Raw genomic sequence first — 18,637 nt, forward strand, 5'->3', positions numbered from 1 at the left:
ACGGGATGGAGTTATCAGCCTGTCAAACAGGTTAGGCCATTCCTCCCTTCCTCAGCACCATGGGGGGGGGGGGGGGTGCCTCATCCCTTCTGTAATCCACTTCCTGTCCACCTCATCACAGAGCTCTTTGATCTAATGAGGACGAATCACCTGCTGATCACCTGACCTCCTTCACCCTACATGAACCTGTGTGAACCTGTCTTCGTGCGTGCCTGTGTGTGTGTGTGTGTGAGAGAGCTCAGATTCTTGTGAACCCTAACAGTAATGCGGATTACTCCTTTATGCGTCAACTAAATCTTGGTAGCTTCTCTTTGATCAGGAGTGCTCCAACCTTTACTTTTCCACAACATAACTTCTAATGTTTCTGTTGTCATTTCTTTATCCTATTAAATCAATAGCAGGAGCTCTTTATCGTTGCTTAGCTTAGCAGGTTTGGCATGGTGCGCACTAATCATGCTAATCCCTGTCCCCACAGCCGCCTGTCAACTGCTAATGTGTAAAGTTTATCCACTGATCCGCGAGGATCAGCTCCTTAACAGTAGGGTTCTACTGTACAGGGTTCTACTGTAGAGGTTCTACTTTAGAGGATCTACTGTACAGGTCTACTGTAGAGTTTCTATTGTAGAGGTTCTACTGTACAGGTGGTGTTCTACTGAAGAGGTTATAGTGTACAGGTTATACTGGACAGGTCTAGTGTTCTACTGTCAAGCTTATACTGTAGAGGTACTACTTTACAGGTCTACTGTAGAGGTTATACTGTACATGTCTAGTTTTCTGCTGTAGAGGTTCGACTGTATAGGTCTACTGTAGAGGTTCTACTGTACAGGTCTACTGTAGAGGTTTTACTGTACAGGTCTAGTGTTCTACCATAGAGGTTCTACTGTAAATGACTAGTGTTCTACTGTAGAGGTTCTACTGTAGAGGTCTTGTTTTTTACTGTAGGTTCTACAGTAGAGGTCTGGCGTTGTAGTGTAGAGGTTCTACTGTAGGGTTCTACTCTAGATGTCTGTATCGATGATTCAGTGCAGCAGCAGAGGTCCACACCAGTGCTGTGTTCCGATATCCATACTTCCATGAGTACACTTAAACGTAGTACACTATCCGAACTCACTAAATTGCGCAGATTTTCAGATATCAGTGTTGTTCAAAATTGAATACTCCGTGGTGCACCTACCGGAAATTACGATCGCGACTGCTGCTGCAGCTCGTCACCCGCCAAAAACATCCCGCTTTGAACGGTGAACCCTTTACGCCTAGCAGCTATGAAAAGCTACAAAATGACTCCATTTATGCAGGCTATGTGGATAATGCTCCGACGTTGGCTCCGCCTGGCTTAGCCTCTTCCGCTACCTAGCTAAGATAGCTGCCGTTAAGTGCGAATAGTGTATATCGTTCCACACTCAGCGTTTTGACCTTTTTGAGGACACCATCCAGGGCATTTCAGTACACTTTTTTCCCCGATCGTAATTAGAACGCCCTAAGTACTCAAACTAAGTATAGCAAGTACGGGAAGTGTGGATATCGGAACACGCCACAAGCCCTAACCCATAGTTTGGTGACAACAAACTAACATATTGTTATGGATTCATTGGACCACACTATCTAAACCCTCCATTAAGGGACTGTAGGGTGAGCAGTGGTCCTCACAGCAGCTCCACAGAGCCCTCTGTGAGAGGCGCAGCGTGGGAACACACCAGTGTGTCACTAGGAATGTAGACATTTCTCCAATTGGGGGAGGACACCAGAATAGAATGGAGTAGAATAGGACACAATACGACAGAGAGTTTAGTGGAGTTTAACTAAACACAATATACAGTAACATTTATTTAGTGAGATGAGCATTGAATCCAAAGGTTGGTGTGGTTCAGCAGGCAGGTGAAGAGTTGTATGTTGATGGCCTCACCCCTAGATCTGTTTCAGAGGCACACATGTGTCTGTTCTGAGTGGATTTCAAACGCTGAGGCTTCATGTGTGGGGCTGTCAGTGTACTTACTATGAGCCTAGACACTGTGAGTACATAGAAACTAAAGAAATGTACACATTGTTATGTACATGACGGTGGTGTGCGGCTGTTATCCATCTGCTTGTTGGGGTGCGAGTGGTGAGGGACCTGTCCTCCAGGGGGCCCCCAGGCACTGCACTGGGGGCCCAGCGGGAACCTTTCCTCTGGGGTCACCCATTTTTTGATCGTGATTTAATTCAAAGTTCACCGTCTGATTCCTCACTACATCCTCTCATCCTGGAGTGGTTGTAATGTGTCGATGTGTGAATTGATTCAAAGCTGTGCGCGTGTGTGTGTGTTTGTGTGTGTGTGTGTGTGTGTTTGTGTGCGTCTGTGTTTGTGTGTGTGTGTGTGTTGTCGCCTACTGTACATGGGAATGGATGCTGTATCTCTTCCCCTCTCTCTCAACTCGGTAACCTTTAAACCCTGTTAAGATTCTTTGTTTGTATGTGTGTGTGCATGTGTGTGTGTGTGTATGTGTGTGGTTGTGAGTGCGTGTGTGTGTGTTGGTGTATGTGTGTCAGTGTGTGTGTGTGTGTGTGTGTGTGTGTGTGTGTGTGTGTGTTTGTCCATTGGTTGACCACAGTTCCTAAACAGCCATCTGGGGAGCTCTCTTGAGAGATTTAATATGAGTCTCTCCCTCAGTCTCCCTCTCTTTCTCTCTCTCTGTCTCTCTCTCTCTCTCTCTCTCTCTCTCTCTCTCTCTCTCTCTCGTTATCTACATCATTGACACTAAGGTTTCAAAAGCACTACAGGTCATGTTCGACTTGCCCGAATATAATGTTCACTATCCCAAATTATAATCAGAATCTTGAACGGGCCTCTTTTTGCCAGGCACCTGGCCTCATTTTGGAGAACTCAGAAAACTCATCCTAGCTCAGACTGTTGTTAGAGAATGTTAGCTTCCACATATGTACGTGTTTAAAAAATAACAAACTTCTTCTTTGTTTACTTATTTATGAAATGGCCACATCATGCCATGAAGTGATTTCAGTCCACTGTTGCATCCTATTAAAGCTATCGCCCAGTAGACCTGCATGCTTTCATCTGGATTTTATGCAAATGTAAATAACTAAATGATTCTTTTGACTTTCCTTGGTAATCTGCTTTAATTTGAAGTACTTCCAAACCGCACTCCTCCATCACTACTCTGTCCACCTTCTCTACCTAAACCGGTTGCGGCGGCGCTGCACTGAGATGCTAGCTGTGTTGGCTAACCTTTAGCTAACACCGTCACACAGAGCATTGAGACTAGTGCCGAATCACTGCCAGAGACCGCACTGCAAGTGAGTGACAGGAGGCGGGGCTATGTTCGCGCTGTAGCGCTGTGTGTCTGTTAACTCGCTGTCCGAGAGAAGAGAAGACAGCGCGCTGATCAATTGCAAATGTATCTATTTGGTGTGATTTTGCGGAAGAAAATGGTTATTCTGCAGTTTTTAGAAACTCTTAAATAAATAGCCTTTATATGAACAAACCCTAAAAAATGCACTTGCCCTTTCGGGCAACCAGAAATCATCTCAACTTGCCCAACTATTATTTTTAGTTGCCCCGGGCAAGCGGGCAACCGTTAGTGTCAACCCCTGTACATTATTATTGTTTACATCTTTCTCTCTTTTATCTCACCCCTCGTTTCTGACTATCTCTTTCTCATTGCTATCTGTCTTTCTGGTTGTTATAGGTGCGTTTGCATCAGTCTCTCTGTGTCTGTGTGTGTGTGTGTGTGTGTGTGTGTGTGTGTGTGTGTGTGTGTGTGTGTGTGTGTGTGTGTGTGTGTGCGTGTGTGTGTGTGTGCGTGTGTGTGTGTTAGTGTAATGTGTTACCCTGTGTTGTTTGTGTGCAATGTCTGCTTTAACATAGCGTAATGTGTTACAGTGTCTTGTGTGTGTGATGTCTGTGTTACAGTGTGGTCTTTGTGTGTAATTTCTGTGTTACAGTGTGTTGTGTGTGTGTCATGTCTGCTATAACATAATGTGTTAGAGTGTGTTGTGTCTGTGATGTCTGCTGTAACGTAATGTGTTACAATGTGCTGTGTGTGTGTAATGTCTGCTATAATGTAATGTGTTACAGTGTGTTGTATGTTTATGTCTGCTTCAACATAATGTGTTACAGTATGTTGTGTGAGTGTAATGTCTATTTAGCGTAATGTGTTACAGTGTGTGTAATGTCTGTATTATAGTGTGTTGTTTGTGTATTGTCTGTGTTGCAGTGTTTTGTGTATGTGTAATGTCTGCTATAATGTTATGAATTACAGTGTGTTGTGTGTTTGTAACGTCAGTGTTTTGTGTGTCTGTAACGTAATGTGTTACAGTGTGTTGTGTGTGTGTAATGTCTGTGTTACATTGGGTTGTGTATGTATAATGTCTGTGTTACAGTTTGGTGTGTGTGTGATGTCTGTGTTAGTGTGTTGTGTGTGTAATGTCTTTGTTACAGTGTGTTGTGTGTGTCTGTGTGTGTTTGTGTGAGTGTAATGTCTGTGTGATAATGTGTTGTGTGTGTGTAATGTCTGTGTAACAGTGTGTTGTGTGTAATGTCTGTGTTATAGTGTGTTGTGTGTGTGTAATGCCTGTGACTGGTCATTGAGCTGCGATTTTGAGTTTTAGGGTTTTTCCCTCATGTCTATATTTAGAAGACAGGAAAGCAGGTCTCTGAGAAACATGCAGAGAAAAGGAGAGGAGAGAGAGAGCGAGAGAGAGAGAGAGAGAGAGAGAGAGAGAGATGGATATAAAATTGCTGACAGATGGCGTCCTAAAATCCAAGACCACATTGAACTGACCAGGTTATGATAATAAACAATCTATAATACTTCTATAGTGAAACTATAATGAATCTATGGTGAATTTTTAATGTATCTACAATGAATCTATAATGTAGTTATAGTGTTTCTAAATGTATAATCATTCTGTAAAGTATGTATAATGTTTCTATAGTGAGTCTATAGTGAGTCTCTAATGTATCTATAACATCACCTGGTCGTTTGTGAGTCCTCGCTGCAAGGTTTTGACCTCCTTCTTTTGAACTACTTCCACATAGCTCCTCTCCCCCCATGAATACCCCAGGCCTAACTGGGCCGTTTCTATATAGTCTGTATAGACCTTCGCCCCTCTCGACCCCCCTTCCCCTTCCCCACGACCCCCTGACCTCTGGGACGCTCTACTACCTCCATGCGTTGCTATGGCGATCCATCTCTCTTGAGAGGTGAAGGCAGCTGACAGACTGCAGACCTGCTGTCATAAAGAGCCAGGCCTAGCACTACTGGAAGCACTCTTTTAGAGAGCAATATGTGTTGCTCTGTTTAAATAGCGCTCCTCCTTCAGCATGTGATTAATTCAACTGCATGAATGATTCAATATCAATCCTATTGCAACATCCACAAACATCACGGGCAGTTCCACCTGCAGCCAAGCTGTGCACACAAAACTATATTCAGAAGCTCATTCTGTGTACTAAATACAACTTGACCCTTGACCCTGTGCCTTTAAAACCGAGTTGTGTAAAAGGCCTGTCCCCCCTGGCCCCACCAGGGTCCTCAGTTATCAGGAGCCTCATGTTGTGGGCGTGTTTAGGAGCGGGAAACACCTGGACGGAGGTGTCGAGAGAGCCGAAGCATGCTGGGTAATAGGGCCATACCATTCTGCCAGAGAACGGGAGGTGATCCTTGTTTGGAAGTAGCTATTGATCCTGTGGGTGATTACATGTGTGTTATAAACAGTGATCCGAGTAACGCGTAACTGGGATCACTATTTATAACAAACATGTTTATAACACACATAAAGTGTGACACACAAAAAGTGGTCCGAGGCCAGTCACGCGTTACTTAGTAACGCGTGACTGGCCTCGGACCACTTTTTTCAGTAACGAGTAATCTAACACTGTATCGATTACTATTTCCAGACCAGTAATCAGATTAAAGTTACTCACCAAAGTCACTGTGCGTTACTATTTTATTTATTTTTTACCGGATCACCGATTGGCGTTGAGAGCGATGCAGTGGTGTGTGTGTGTGTGTCTGTCTGTTTGTGTGAGAGTGTGTGTGCGTGTGAAGCGTAAGTCTCCAAAGACTTCAATCTATCCGAGGCGAGTGTCGACCTTGACTCTCCAGAGTCCGCGCCCCCAGTTGTTTTTAGCGGTGGAATTAGTTGCAAGGTGTTGCATGTGCGCGCATGTGTGTGTTTGTGTGTGCATAGGCGTCCATTACGCCGGGGACGCGTCCCCACCAGATTTCGTCAAGATTCATTTTGTACCAACCACTTGTAAAAAAAAAAAAAAATCGAGTTGAATTATTATTGATTATTACACGGGTCTTCTCAATGCCGTGGAAAGCTCCGTTCACTTGCATGGGCTCTTCACAACTTCCGGCGGTGAATTATATTTGATAATTCACCGTTGCTAAGTATAATTGACCACTGTCAAGGAAAACAAAGGACTTTTTGCCTGTAATGACGTCTTTGGTATCACTCTTCAAGTAGTCCGGTAACTTTTCAACCCCAGCGTCTTCGGTTGCTAAGCGACGTCAACGTCTTTGGCGGACTATTTCTCTGCTGATCAACACTACGAATGCTGGTAACAAATAAATTGTAAAAAGACACACCATGTGAAGTCATTTTTTCGTTTTGGCTCGTAGCCGTGTAATAAGCGGAATAATGTATAGAACGTCGCCGGTCATTATCAAAATTAAGCCCCTTCAGGGCGAAGTGTGTGTGTGTGTGTGTGTGTGTGTGTGTGCGTGTGTGTGTGTGTGTGTGTGTGTGTCTGTCTGCCTGTTTGTGTGAGAGTGCGTGTGCGTGTGAAGCGTAAGTCTCCAAAGACTTCAATCTATCAGAGGCGAGTGTCGACCTTGACTCTCCAGAGTCCGCGCCACCAGTTGTTATTAGCGGCGGAATTAGTCGCACGGTGCTGCGTGTGTGTGTGTGTGTGTGTGTGTGTGTGTGTGTGTGTGTGTGTGTGTGTGTGTGTGTGTGTGTGTTGCGCTGGAGCGACGGCAGCAGAGAGAGCAAGTGGGTTATCGCCAGAGAACTAAACCCACGGGGAGGTCCGAGCAGCTCGAGCGCTAGCACGCGCTGTTTACGTTACGCATGTGGAGATGCGTCCGGTGATCGCCCCGTAAAGCGCGCAACTCGTCAGATTACTTTAACTGAGTTAAAGTAACTGAGTTACTATTTTAAGGAGTAACTAGTAATCAGTAATCTGATTACTTTTTCAAGGTAACCGTGGCAACACTGGTAACTAGTAATCAGTAATCTGATTACTTTTTCAAGGTAACTGTGGCAACACTGGTTATAAAGCAGCTATTGATCCTGTGGGTGATTACATGTATGTTATGAAGCAGCTATTGATCCTGTGGGTGATTACGTGTGTTATAAAGCAGCTATTGATCCTGTGAGAGATTACATGTGTGTTATGAGGCAGCAATTGATACCCTTATCACCTTATGTTATCAAGCAGCTACTGATCCTGTTTGGATAGCATGTGTTAATGACGTGTGTGTTATGAGGCATTGTGAATTGATAGCATGTGTTGATTACATTTGTGTTTATTTGTTGTCTTCCAGGAGAAACGTAAACGACAAACAGCGATTGAGAACAAGAGAAGTCAGCTGGATGATCTGGTGCTACAGTTACAACACCTCAAGGTGACCTTAGTGTGTGTGTGTGTGTGTGTGTGTGTGTGTGTGTGTGTGTGTGTGTGAGCGTGTGTGTATGATGGCTGGTTTAAGCAGCCTCACCAGGCCTGAGTCATTCTGATTGTACTCTGAGCTGGGTTAGGCTGCTTTAAACAGCCATACAAACTCCAACAAACACACACACACTCCCACTCAAGTACCACTCACACCCTAACCGGTTTTTGCAGCTTGTTGCATATCTATAGCAACGTTATCATTGATAGTCCTTCTCCTTCCAGCTGGTTTGGAAGGTGCAGCAGCATTAACTCAGTGCATCCACATTCTGCATGGCACCACTCCCCTTCAACCTCTCTCTGGACACACTTTTAATACTCCCAATAAAGTACATTCCCTTCATTAGACTCTCTGGTTTTCACATTCCCAGTGGCTGAGTTTGATCCTGCATGGCACTGTTTCACAGAGCTTCACCCACATGTGGAAACTGAAACGGAATATGAATCACTGACCAGCTTAATGCTTAATGACAACCATATGCATCACTCTAGCTTAGAAATAATTTATCATGTATCATGTCTAGTTACTACAGTCAGGCACATCTCTTTCTTCTTTATTATTCTCTACAAACTTTGGGAACCTACTCCTTCCACAATTTTTCACCTATAGACTCCATCCCAATTTTGAATTTTTCAAAAATCAGATTATTTAAATATTTAAAACTTTTTAAGATATTCTTGTTTTAAAATATATATATTTTTTTACAATGGAAGTCAATGGGCGCTTTTTAGTCTATAGTTGGGCTGGCAACACATGCTATTGACAAACAATATGCCATATGAAAGCTGAGACACAAAGGAGACCACCGGTATAAGCCTCATCTTTTTGTGAGCTTATTTTGATGAACCTAGATGTGAATGAATAAGGTCAATGACATACTTTTCCAAATTACTACCACACAGAAACACACACACACACACACACACACACACACACACACACACACAGACACACACACACACACACACACACACACACACACACACACACACACACACACACACACACAGAACAGCTCAGCAATTCTATATTTTATCTAAAATGAATCATATTAGCCATTTGTTTAAATCATCTCTTAATTTGTTTCCCACCATTTTACATTTTTTAAATGGTGTGCATGGTTACATTGTTCATTCCATTGAGACTCTGTTCAAATCCCTTCACTTGAATTAAGCCATTTAACATTTCTTTACGTCTTAAACTTTGTGGCTTTACTAAAACATATTTTCAACCTCACTATGCACTATACATCACTCACCACATGTTTGTTTATTATTAGTTATTTATGCTTTGGGATACAAAGCACCAAACATTGTGTGAGCATGTCATATTATAAATGGCACGTATACATGCATAACCCTAAAAACAATAATCACCCAAAAAGTATCAATCAGAATCAGTGACAGACTGAAACAAACAGGGGGTGCCAGAAGATGTTACTGGAGACGTGGGGAGCAGGAAAGGGTAGTGGCTGGACCCCCTGGTTCAAACCCTATGCCCCCTCATCTCCTCCGTCTACCTGGAGTGATTCTAGAGGAGGAGTTTAACTTGACCTGCTCCTTCGATACACTAGATTCACGTCTTATTACAATGTGATCTAATGTTAGTGTTAGTGTCCATCTTTAAATGGTCCATTGCAGATCCCTGCTTCAGGGGGAGAGAGATAGAGGGGAGAGAGAGAGAGAGAGAGAGAGAGAGAGAGAGAGAGAGAGAGAGAGAGAGAGAGAGAGAGAGAGAGAGAGAGAGAGAGAGAGAGAGAGAGAGAAACAAACCACTGAACAGTGGTTTACATTCTGGGCAGTGCTTGATTGAAGAGCCACCGTTAGTGTTTTGGCTGCTCTCTAGCAAAGCCGTCCGGGTGCTTTAGAGCAAACCCTCACATTCTGCTATTTTCTAGCATAGGATGTAACTGCTTCAGGGAACGTGGTGAAAATGTCCCGGTCTTCAACATCAACTCAGTTGTGGCGCGAAAGAACGGTGAAAAGTTGGACCGGTGACCTTATTGATCTGGGATTTGCGAACGCCATTTGTTTGAAAATGAATACAACTTCCTGGAAATTGAACCCAGTTTATGCTGCGGTCTGGTGTGATTTCACAGCGTCCGTTAAAAGCAGCACTCTCTTGAGGGTTCCCCTTTAATAACCAGAGATTGAATCTCCTCACACTCTGAAGCAGCCCCTAGCTGGCTCGGAGGGCCGGGTGTCGGGCGGAGGGAGAGCTCTGTGTGGCGGCGCTGGCTCTCAGGGGACGAGGGCTTAGCCTGGGAGAGGAAGCCCGGACAGCAGCCCAGAGATAAAGAACCAGTCAGCCGAGTGATCGTTGTAAGGATAGACGGCCAGGCGGAGAGCCTAAGATGGCATCAGGGAATGACTTTCTAGAGGTTTGCGGAAGTCATTGTAGTCTTCGCCTGCTGCTTCATTCATGCATTACCATGGTTGGAATATACCAAATGTCCAGCACCAATCGAAACAACTTGTCTGACCTCTTCCTTATTTAAAATCAATCCATCCATTCATTAATCCTTTCATCCATCCATAGCCGATTAGCCTAGCCTGTATGGGGCTGTCTAACCCATAAATGCACAGCTAGCATTTGTATACATTTGAAACAAGCCAAACCGTTTATATACACTTCCTTAGCTGCGGTCATAGAAATGTAACTCACAGACGATTAGAACTACATGAAGTACCCACATTCGTTCGATTGTGATTGGACACCACAATCGATCCCATGAAAAGCCTCAAAAAACATGTCCTTCACTTACATCCAGGGTATTTCTGAGCAGAACCTCCAGACCTTCTCTGAGGAGCTCTGAGCCGCTCAGAGTGGACAGGAAGTGGAATGTTGTTTCAGCGGCGGCGTGGGAGAGTGCTGGCCCTCTGAGGTCACAGACTTATTATTACCCCAACCAGATAGGAAACACAGACCATTGGCCATATACGTAGCTCAGATAATTTTTGCACACAATCCCAAGTTGGCTCTCTCTCTATGTTACTTAACGGTCAACAGTCAAAGCTAAAATTCGCTAGTACCAAACTACCAGCAAACAGTGAGAGTTTAGACTGTGGACTAATGTTAACCATCAGCCTAGTGTCAGAGTTTAGACTGTGGACAAATGTTAACCATCAGCCTAGTGTCAGAGTTTAGACTATGGTCTTGAATGGAGCGATACATGTTGACCATGACATACTTGTGATATATTATGTGTAACATTGTGTAATACTATAGGAAGTTAAAATGAGTCCCTCCTGTCAGCCACGGGTGCACCATCCCTGCAGTACATTATCTATATATATCTATAGACACCTGAATCAGCTGGTATTCCTCAATAAAAGGAATTTTCTCTGCATCCATCTTCCTCTCTCTCTCTCTCTCTCTCTCTCTCTCCCTTTCTCTCTCTCTCTCTCCCAGTCTAAAGCCATGCGTGAGCGCTGGTTGCTCCAGGGCTCCAATGGCGGTGAGGAAGAGGAGGAGAGCAGGAGACAGCTGGAGAAGGAGGAAGAGCAGGGCAGGAGGCTGGAGGACCAGATACACAGGTACACTGACACACACACACACACACACACACACACACATATTCACAAACACAAACCCACACACACCCAAACTCACTAACACTCCCTCTCCCCCTACTTAGTACATTCCAACCTACTTTTCTCTTTTCATTATATTCCAATGGGGCACATCTTGCTGACTCTGCAGAACCCAGATTTCCTTTAATAGCTCGGCAGTCTACAAACACGCTGCATCCAGCAGCCCCACATTTGGCGTTGGTTTAGTATTGTTGGTGTTGTCCTTGAGATGTATTCAGCTATCGCCCCGCAGTGCACTGCTGCACTGTTTAATAAACTCTATGAAAGCAGTCCTGTTTGCCTGAAGCTAGCTTATCGGTATGGATGGATGAAAGGATTAATGAATAGATGGAAACAGCATGCCTTTAGCACTTTAGCTCAGCTAGCTCAGTCGCTATCTCCAGGACATTATTGACTTAGCGCTGTGACTGGTCAGAAAGAGAGGCTACTGTAGAGGGTCTTATCGCTGGTCTGCTAGGTGTGAATCACATCATTCAACCACTGGCTGGGTTAGCTAAAGTCAATGGTTAAGCTTTCAAAGAGCCCTTTGTAAAACGTTAGGGTTGGACAGACGTACATTAGAGAACAACGTTGTGTTGTGTCCATGTCGATAAATTTTAGCTTATTTATACAGCCCTCTGTCCCAGTTACATTCTCATGGGGCCTCACAGCCCCACTCTACAAAACACCCACTAACCTTAAGCTCCTAAAGGACTTAGGGCCCTATCTTAACGGTCTGAAACGCAAGTGAGAAGCGCCAAGCACATGGCTTTGTGGGAGGTTCTATGGCGATGTTGCTATTTTACCGGTGCATAAATGACCCTTGCGCCTGGCGCAAATCTAAAAAGGGTTGGTTTGAAGTAGCCTAATTACCCGTAGGTTTGGTTTGGGCGTAACGTGCAATAAACCAATGAGAGCGCCATCTCCCATCCCCTTTAATAGCCATGAGCACATTTGAATCTGACGAGTTGATATTTTGACAGCGCGTTTGCAGTCTCCGATGAGACAGATGCATGACCACATGAATTTCAAACTTGAAATGGCTCAGTTTATGGCCAAATAATATGGCCTAATTCACACATGGAATAGCGTTTTCTTCCACAACTTCAGAAACACTGAGTCCTCAAATAAATTTCGGCAAAGAAAACTTAACACACATTTGATATGCATTAACTGTAGCTTCTATTTAATGATATACGCAATACATTAACAAACATTGTTTCTTACCAGTATTATATGCAGTATCGTTATCGACTTGTGTTCCTAATATGCATGTGTCCCCCCGTTAATATACATTGCCATGGACTGTATTATGCGTTAGTGTTTAGTTTGCGTGTGTTTAAACAGATGGACGCACACACGCGCGCCCGCTTTCATTAATTATTTTACACATACACACATGCGCGACCGCATTCATTCATTCTTTTTAACACTCACTCACGGTAAAACAATGTTTTCTCACGATCAAATACTCGTCAATCCTTAAAGTTATGGGCTTAAAATATGTGTTTGCTGTACGGTGTTTGCAGATGCATTGATTTAAAAGTACAAGTTATTACCGTTGTATCAGCTGTTCTTTCCCAAATAATTTACCAAGAATGTGTGGCTAGGTAGAGGAGAGAAGCAAAGTGTATGCGCGAGGTGCACCAGCAACATTATGCATGCGCCCTTAAAATAGCATCTGAACAATTGTTGGCGCAATTGTTTTCTGAAACTGCAAAATAGCACCAGGGAACGTTTACGCCAGATCACGCCTCCTCCTTTCGCCGAACCGCCCCTCGGGGCGCAAGATCATTCCCTAATTTACAGGCGCGTGGCGCTGGAGGGAAAAGAACACTCTGCACCAGTTGCAAACTAGCAACGACACATTTGTCAGTGTAGAAAGTCAATTGCGGTGGATGCAAGATAGGGCCCTTAAGGTGAATCTCCCCAAACCCAGAGTAGGAACCTAGAGAAGGAACCCAGAAGAGGGCCCCTCCTTCAGGGACCATGAGGAAGGCAATAGGGGCACTGTTATGGAACATGATCGCATTTACATAATTTCTCCTCTTTCGTACACACACGCACACATACACACACACACACACACAGCCCTGACAGAGCGGGAGAAAGGGGCCAGGTGTGAGGCTTATAGGTGTTCCATCATGACAAAGTCTGAAGAACACATAAACACCACAGAAGAAGAACAGCTGGGAGTTTAAAGAGGTCTACTGGAATGGAGGAAGAAAGAGAGAGTGAGAGAGAGACAGTTTGAAATAGAGAGGGAAAGAGAGAGACAGTCTGAAAGACAGAGTTAGGGAGAGAGACAGTCAGAAAGAGAGAGTGAGAGAGAGAGACAGAGAGGGAAAAAGAGACAGAGAGAGAGACTGTCAGAAATAGAGAGTGAGAGAGAGTTTAGAGTGGCACTGTGAACCGTTCTTCATTTTTTTCAGTCTTGTTTGAAGTTGATAAAAAAGAGAAAGAATAAGAGAGAGACATAGAAACAGACAGGACGGGATGCAGGGAGAGAGGACCTGTGACTTAATGGCCATAACAAGTAGGACGTTGTGTCTATAAAGGCCGTTGTGTTAGCCAAGCTAAAATAAAACCGCAGAGAGTTCTAACCAACTCCCTAACACCCTCAACCAGGGGCAAGAAGGAATCGACAGAATGGGAGCTCAGGAAAGAGATATAGAGGGAGACAGAACAGACAGAATGGGAGCTCATGCAAGAGAGAGAGAGAGAGAAAGAGAGATAGATAGAGGGAGAGAGAGAGACAGAATAGCAGACAGAATGGGAGCTAATGAAAGAGAGAGAGATATAAAGAGAGATTGATCGAGGGAGAGAGAGAGAGCAGACAGAATGGGAAAAATTGAGAGAAAGAGGAAGATGCCAGACAATGGGAGAGAGAGAGAGAGAGAGGGGGAGCGAGAGAGAGAGGGAGTGGGAGAGCAGTGGGGATGGTAGTGGAACAGTTTCTATATCATTACAGACCTACTGTGTAAACAGGAGACACAGTCAGCCCTTTCAGCAGCCAGGAGCCACAGAGAGCGGTTCCAATCAAGCCTTCACAGCCTGGCCCTCTTCCCCTAACACTAACCCTTTACTCCCCCCTCACCTCACCACTGACCCTAGCCACGCGGCCCTCACACCCGCCCCCTAACCACCTAGCCCAAACACAAGCCCTAACACCAGCCCCCTAGCGCCTAGCCCTAAAAAAAAAACTACCACCCGCCCCCTACCACCTAGCCCTAACACCCTCCCCCTAACCACCTAGCACTAACCCCCGCCCCCTAGCCACCTAGCACTAACCCCCGCCCTAACACCCGCCCCCTAGCCACCTAGCACTAACCCCCGCCCTAACACTTGCCCCCTAGCTGCCTAGCCCTAAAAAAAACCCTACCACCCGCCCCTTAGCCACCTAGCCCTATCACCCGCCCCCTATCAACCGCCCCCCTATCATCCGCCCCCTAGCCGCTTAGCCCTAACACCCGGCCCCTAGCCACTTAGCCCTAACACCCGGCCCCTAGCCACTTAGCCCTAACACCCGCCCCCTAACACCCGCCCCCTAACACCCGCCCCCTATCACCCGGCCCCTAGCCACTTAGCCCTAACACCCGCCCCCTAACACCCGCCCCCTAACACCCGCCCCCTATCACCCGGCCCCTAGCCACTTAGCCCTATCACCCGCCCCCTAACACCCGGCCCCTAGCCACTTAGCCCTAACACCCGCCCTAACATCCGCCCCCTAGCCCTAACCCCCGCCCTAACACCCAGCAGCTGGTTTCCCGAAGTACTGCTCCTGCGATGCATCCATCAACGTGATGAGATAACCACCCCAAATACTACAACTGCTGAAAGATAACATTGACTCATAACACTGAAATCAATAGGGTACACAGTTCATTCATTCTGAACACAAACATAGAACATAGATTAACTCTGACTATAAACATAGAACATAGATTCATTCTGACTACAAACATTGAACATAGATTCATTCTGACGACAATCATAGATCTATGTCTCTCTCATTCGTGTTGTTAATAATACACAAATAAACATTGTTGTTACCCATATCCCTTGTGTTTGACTGAGAATGGTATGAGGACAATTTGAGAATTGTAGGAACAAGAAATCCTTATTCCCTTCTCGTTATTGTTGTTATTCCAGATTATTGTAGCAATATTCTTAGAGGAAGAATCCATAAGGAAGATCCCAAAAAATACGCTTCTAAGGGAAGGATAGCGTTAGTAGAATAAGGGAATAAGGAAGCATCCAAGAGGAGAATTCCATTCCTAAAAAGGGATTTTGAATGGAATGGGAGTGGAGGAATCCTCAGTGAGGAGAATGTGTTTTATGGGCTGTATGTCGATTCTGACAGTGTTTGCGTATAGTAGTGTGTGTGTGTGTTATGTGTGATTGGGTGTATATGCTTGTGTCAATGTGTCTGCATGGAATACTTGAATTAAGGCATGATTATGTGTGTGTGTGTGTTTGTGTGTGAATGTGTTTGTGTGTGTGTGTGTGTTTGTGTGTGTGTGTGTGTGTGTGTTTGTGCGTAAATAACATCAACTTAATAGGCCTGAGTGCGTTACCATCGTGTTGTTATCTATAAAAGTGTGAGCGACAAGCCAGTATGTTTTTCCTGTAACTAATACAGCAGACCCTCCATAACAATAAGGACTATTATAAGACCAAGACACTGGCTTCATCTCTTCTCTGTCATAACACAAAGACACTGGCTCTATCCCTTCTATGTCATAACACAGGTTGCTCTGAGGAGACAGGCTAGTGGCTCTGAACCAGCAGAAGGCCAGGAGGGGTTGGTTTAGTTTGCTGCTGGGGCTTCTTGGATGCACAGAGGTGGTTCAAGCTCTAAATAGTGTTGGATGGGTTCAGCAGGTACCGGAATCACAAGTGAAACGTAAATGATTGGATTAACATAATCATTTCCACAGATACCACAGAACTGCAAACCTCCCCATCATGTTAGATATGATTCAAGAGATTGAAACTCCAATCAAAGATCAGTTCAACTTGATTTGACCCAGACGGGACATTGGGATCCAGTGTTTCGTCTGCATTAAGATAATTAATTGGATGAGAATCTAATCACTTGGGGTCTCACAGTGATCCTCTTTATAATGCAATGGCCTTTCATTGCACCTTCCCTGTAATCACCTGTGCACCTGGCACTACACCTGGTGTTTGGTGTTGTGTGTCTCTGCTGATTGGCTCATTCTTCATCTAGTCTTGGGTCCATGTGTGTCTCCATTGTGAGAGACAAACAATGAACACTGACATAATACCTTTGGTATGTTGGAGATTCATTATATTGGTATATTAATAATTAATCAATTCATTAATTCAATTAAGGCACGATTCATTAACTTATTCTTTTAAATAGCCGTAAAACAGGCCTTGCAATCCAGTGTCGCCATGGGGATAATGACAGACAAGACGTTTAAAAATACACAACAGGAAATAGAATCAAAGGAGGGACAAGTGTGAAGTCATGCGGGAGCAAAGCAAACACACATACTCACACACACACACAGACACACACACATACACACACAATTACACAAACCCAAACACACACACACACACAAACACACACACACACACACACACACACACACACACACACACACACACACACACACATTTAAGTTCAAATACTCCAATTAGAACAAATAGTGCAGTTTCCTGATTCACCACTATACGGCACTGTGGACAATCACATGTGTGTGTTATGCGTGTGTATAATTGAATTTACTTGATTGCCTTCATGGGTACTAAAATGATAATCATTCATAAAGACCAAACCCAGTATCTCTCAGATCTGTTCATCCACTCTTTGTTTATTTTGTTAATTAATTGACTTACGGAAACAAACCCCTCGGTATCTAGGCAGTAATTTTAGCTAGCAAACAGATTGCCAAATAGTTAATCTCTATATAAAAATATACAACCAGGGCCCTGGGACAATTTTTAGACTATTCCAGTGACCAGTAGACAGGACTGAAACATACCATGATAACAAAACACATTATATGAACACAATACACCATGAAATGGCACTTGAAATGGACAGGGCAGGCTGAGAATAGAGCAGGCTTGATGTCCTTACTGCAGACAATGTCTGGCTGCTGCTGCTTCTGAGCTCGGCCCTCAGCTGTCTGGATGATCTGACTTTACAAAAGAATCAAATTCTGAGATAAGGAACTGCTCTAAAAACAGACGTCTGCAAGGTTGAGACAGCGTTCTATGATTCTCATGAAAAAAGTTTGATAAGCTCTTTCAGTATGTAAGAGACACACATGCACACAAACACACGCACACACACAGAAAAACACACACACACTCACACACACATTCACACACACAAACAGGAAGAATCACGGTTTCCTACTATTGTTATTACATCTGTGTGTGTGTGTGTGTGTATGTTTGTTTGTGTGTGTATTTGTGTGTGTGTGTGTGTGTGTGTGAGAGAGAGTGTTTGTGTGTGCGTATGTGTGTGTGTGTGTGTGTGTGTGTGTGTGTGTGTGTGTGTGTGTCTGTTCTAGTGCTACAACTTTGTACAGCTGACAACAGTTAACAATAAATAATATTATTTTAAGAAATAAATTTGCCTACTGCGTGAGCTGTGCGCTACTGTATTTTGATATATTTTATATATGTTATATCGATCATAACGGTGGTACTTCAGGAGACCAATATTTGGTGGGTACGCAGTTTAAAAGTTTGAGAACCATTGTCCTAGAGAATATATCAGAGACTGAATCAGAGAGTGAACTGATGGTGAAATCAGCCTGTGGAAGGTTCTAAGGGGTTCTACTGTTGCCAAAGGTTCTGTCCGGCTCTCTATTAACCTTTGTGTTGGTTCTGTGCTGAGGTTATGGCTCTCTTTTTTTTTTTTCTTTCTTTTAAGCAACCTTTGTCAAAGGTACTACTGTGCGGCCTTAAGAGTACAGAACGTGTTCTCCTGTGTTCACCTTCCACCCACTACCTCTCGGTCTCAGCGGAACACGTTCTATGTTTAGCCTTTCTCCTCCGTCTTTGGGGTGAGACGTTAAAGGGAGGTCCTGTATCTGTATATGCGGATGAATGTGTTTGAATTTGTGCATGAATTTGTGCATGACTGTCTGAAAGAATATGTGTATGAATTTATGTGTGAATATGTGTATGAATTTGTGTGTGAATATGTGTATGAATTTGTGGGTGAATAACTGTATGAATGGGTTAGTGTGAGGCAGTGGATGCTTCACCCCGGTACTGGGTGAGGTGTGTCACAGTCTATGGGCCCTATTTTAACTTTGTGGGCGGATCTCTGGCACTGTTGTTATTATACCGGCGGATAAGTGACTCTTGCCCCTGACGCAAATCTAAAATGGGTTGGTC

At 44.3% G+C, this 18,637-nt stretch overlaps 1 protein-coding gene across 1 annotated transcript in view; it reads left to right on the forward strand.

Annotated features, from left to right (window-relative positions):
- The window catches only part of palm2akap2 (PALM2 and AKAP2 fusion), a 119,666-nt gene that overhangs the window by 31,452 nt on the left and 69,577 nt on the right, over positions 1-18,637 (forward strand). The window contains exons 2-3 of the mRNA XM_079756030.1: positions 7,551-7,631; positions 11,088-11,212. Coding sequence (XP_079612156.1) covers positions 11,097-11,212 — 116 coding nt within the window. The 5' untranslated portion in view covers positions 7,551-7,631; positions 11,088-11,096. The remainder of the gene's footprint in view (positions 1-7,550; positions 7,632-11,087; positions 11,213-18,637) is intronic.

This window comes from Pollachius pollachius, assembly GCF_949987615.1.
Source record: "Pollachius pollachius genome assembly, chromosome: 18".
Taxonomy (NCBI): Eukaryota; Metazoa; Chordata; class Actinopteri; order Gadiformes; family Gadidae; genus Pollachius; species Pollachius pollachius.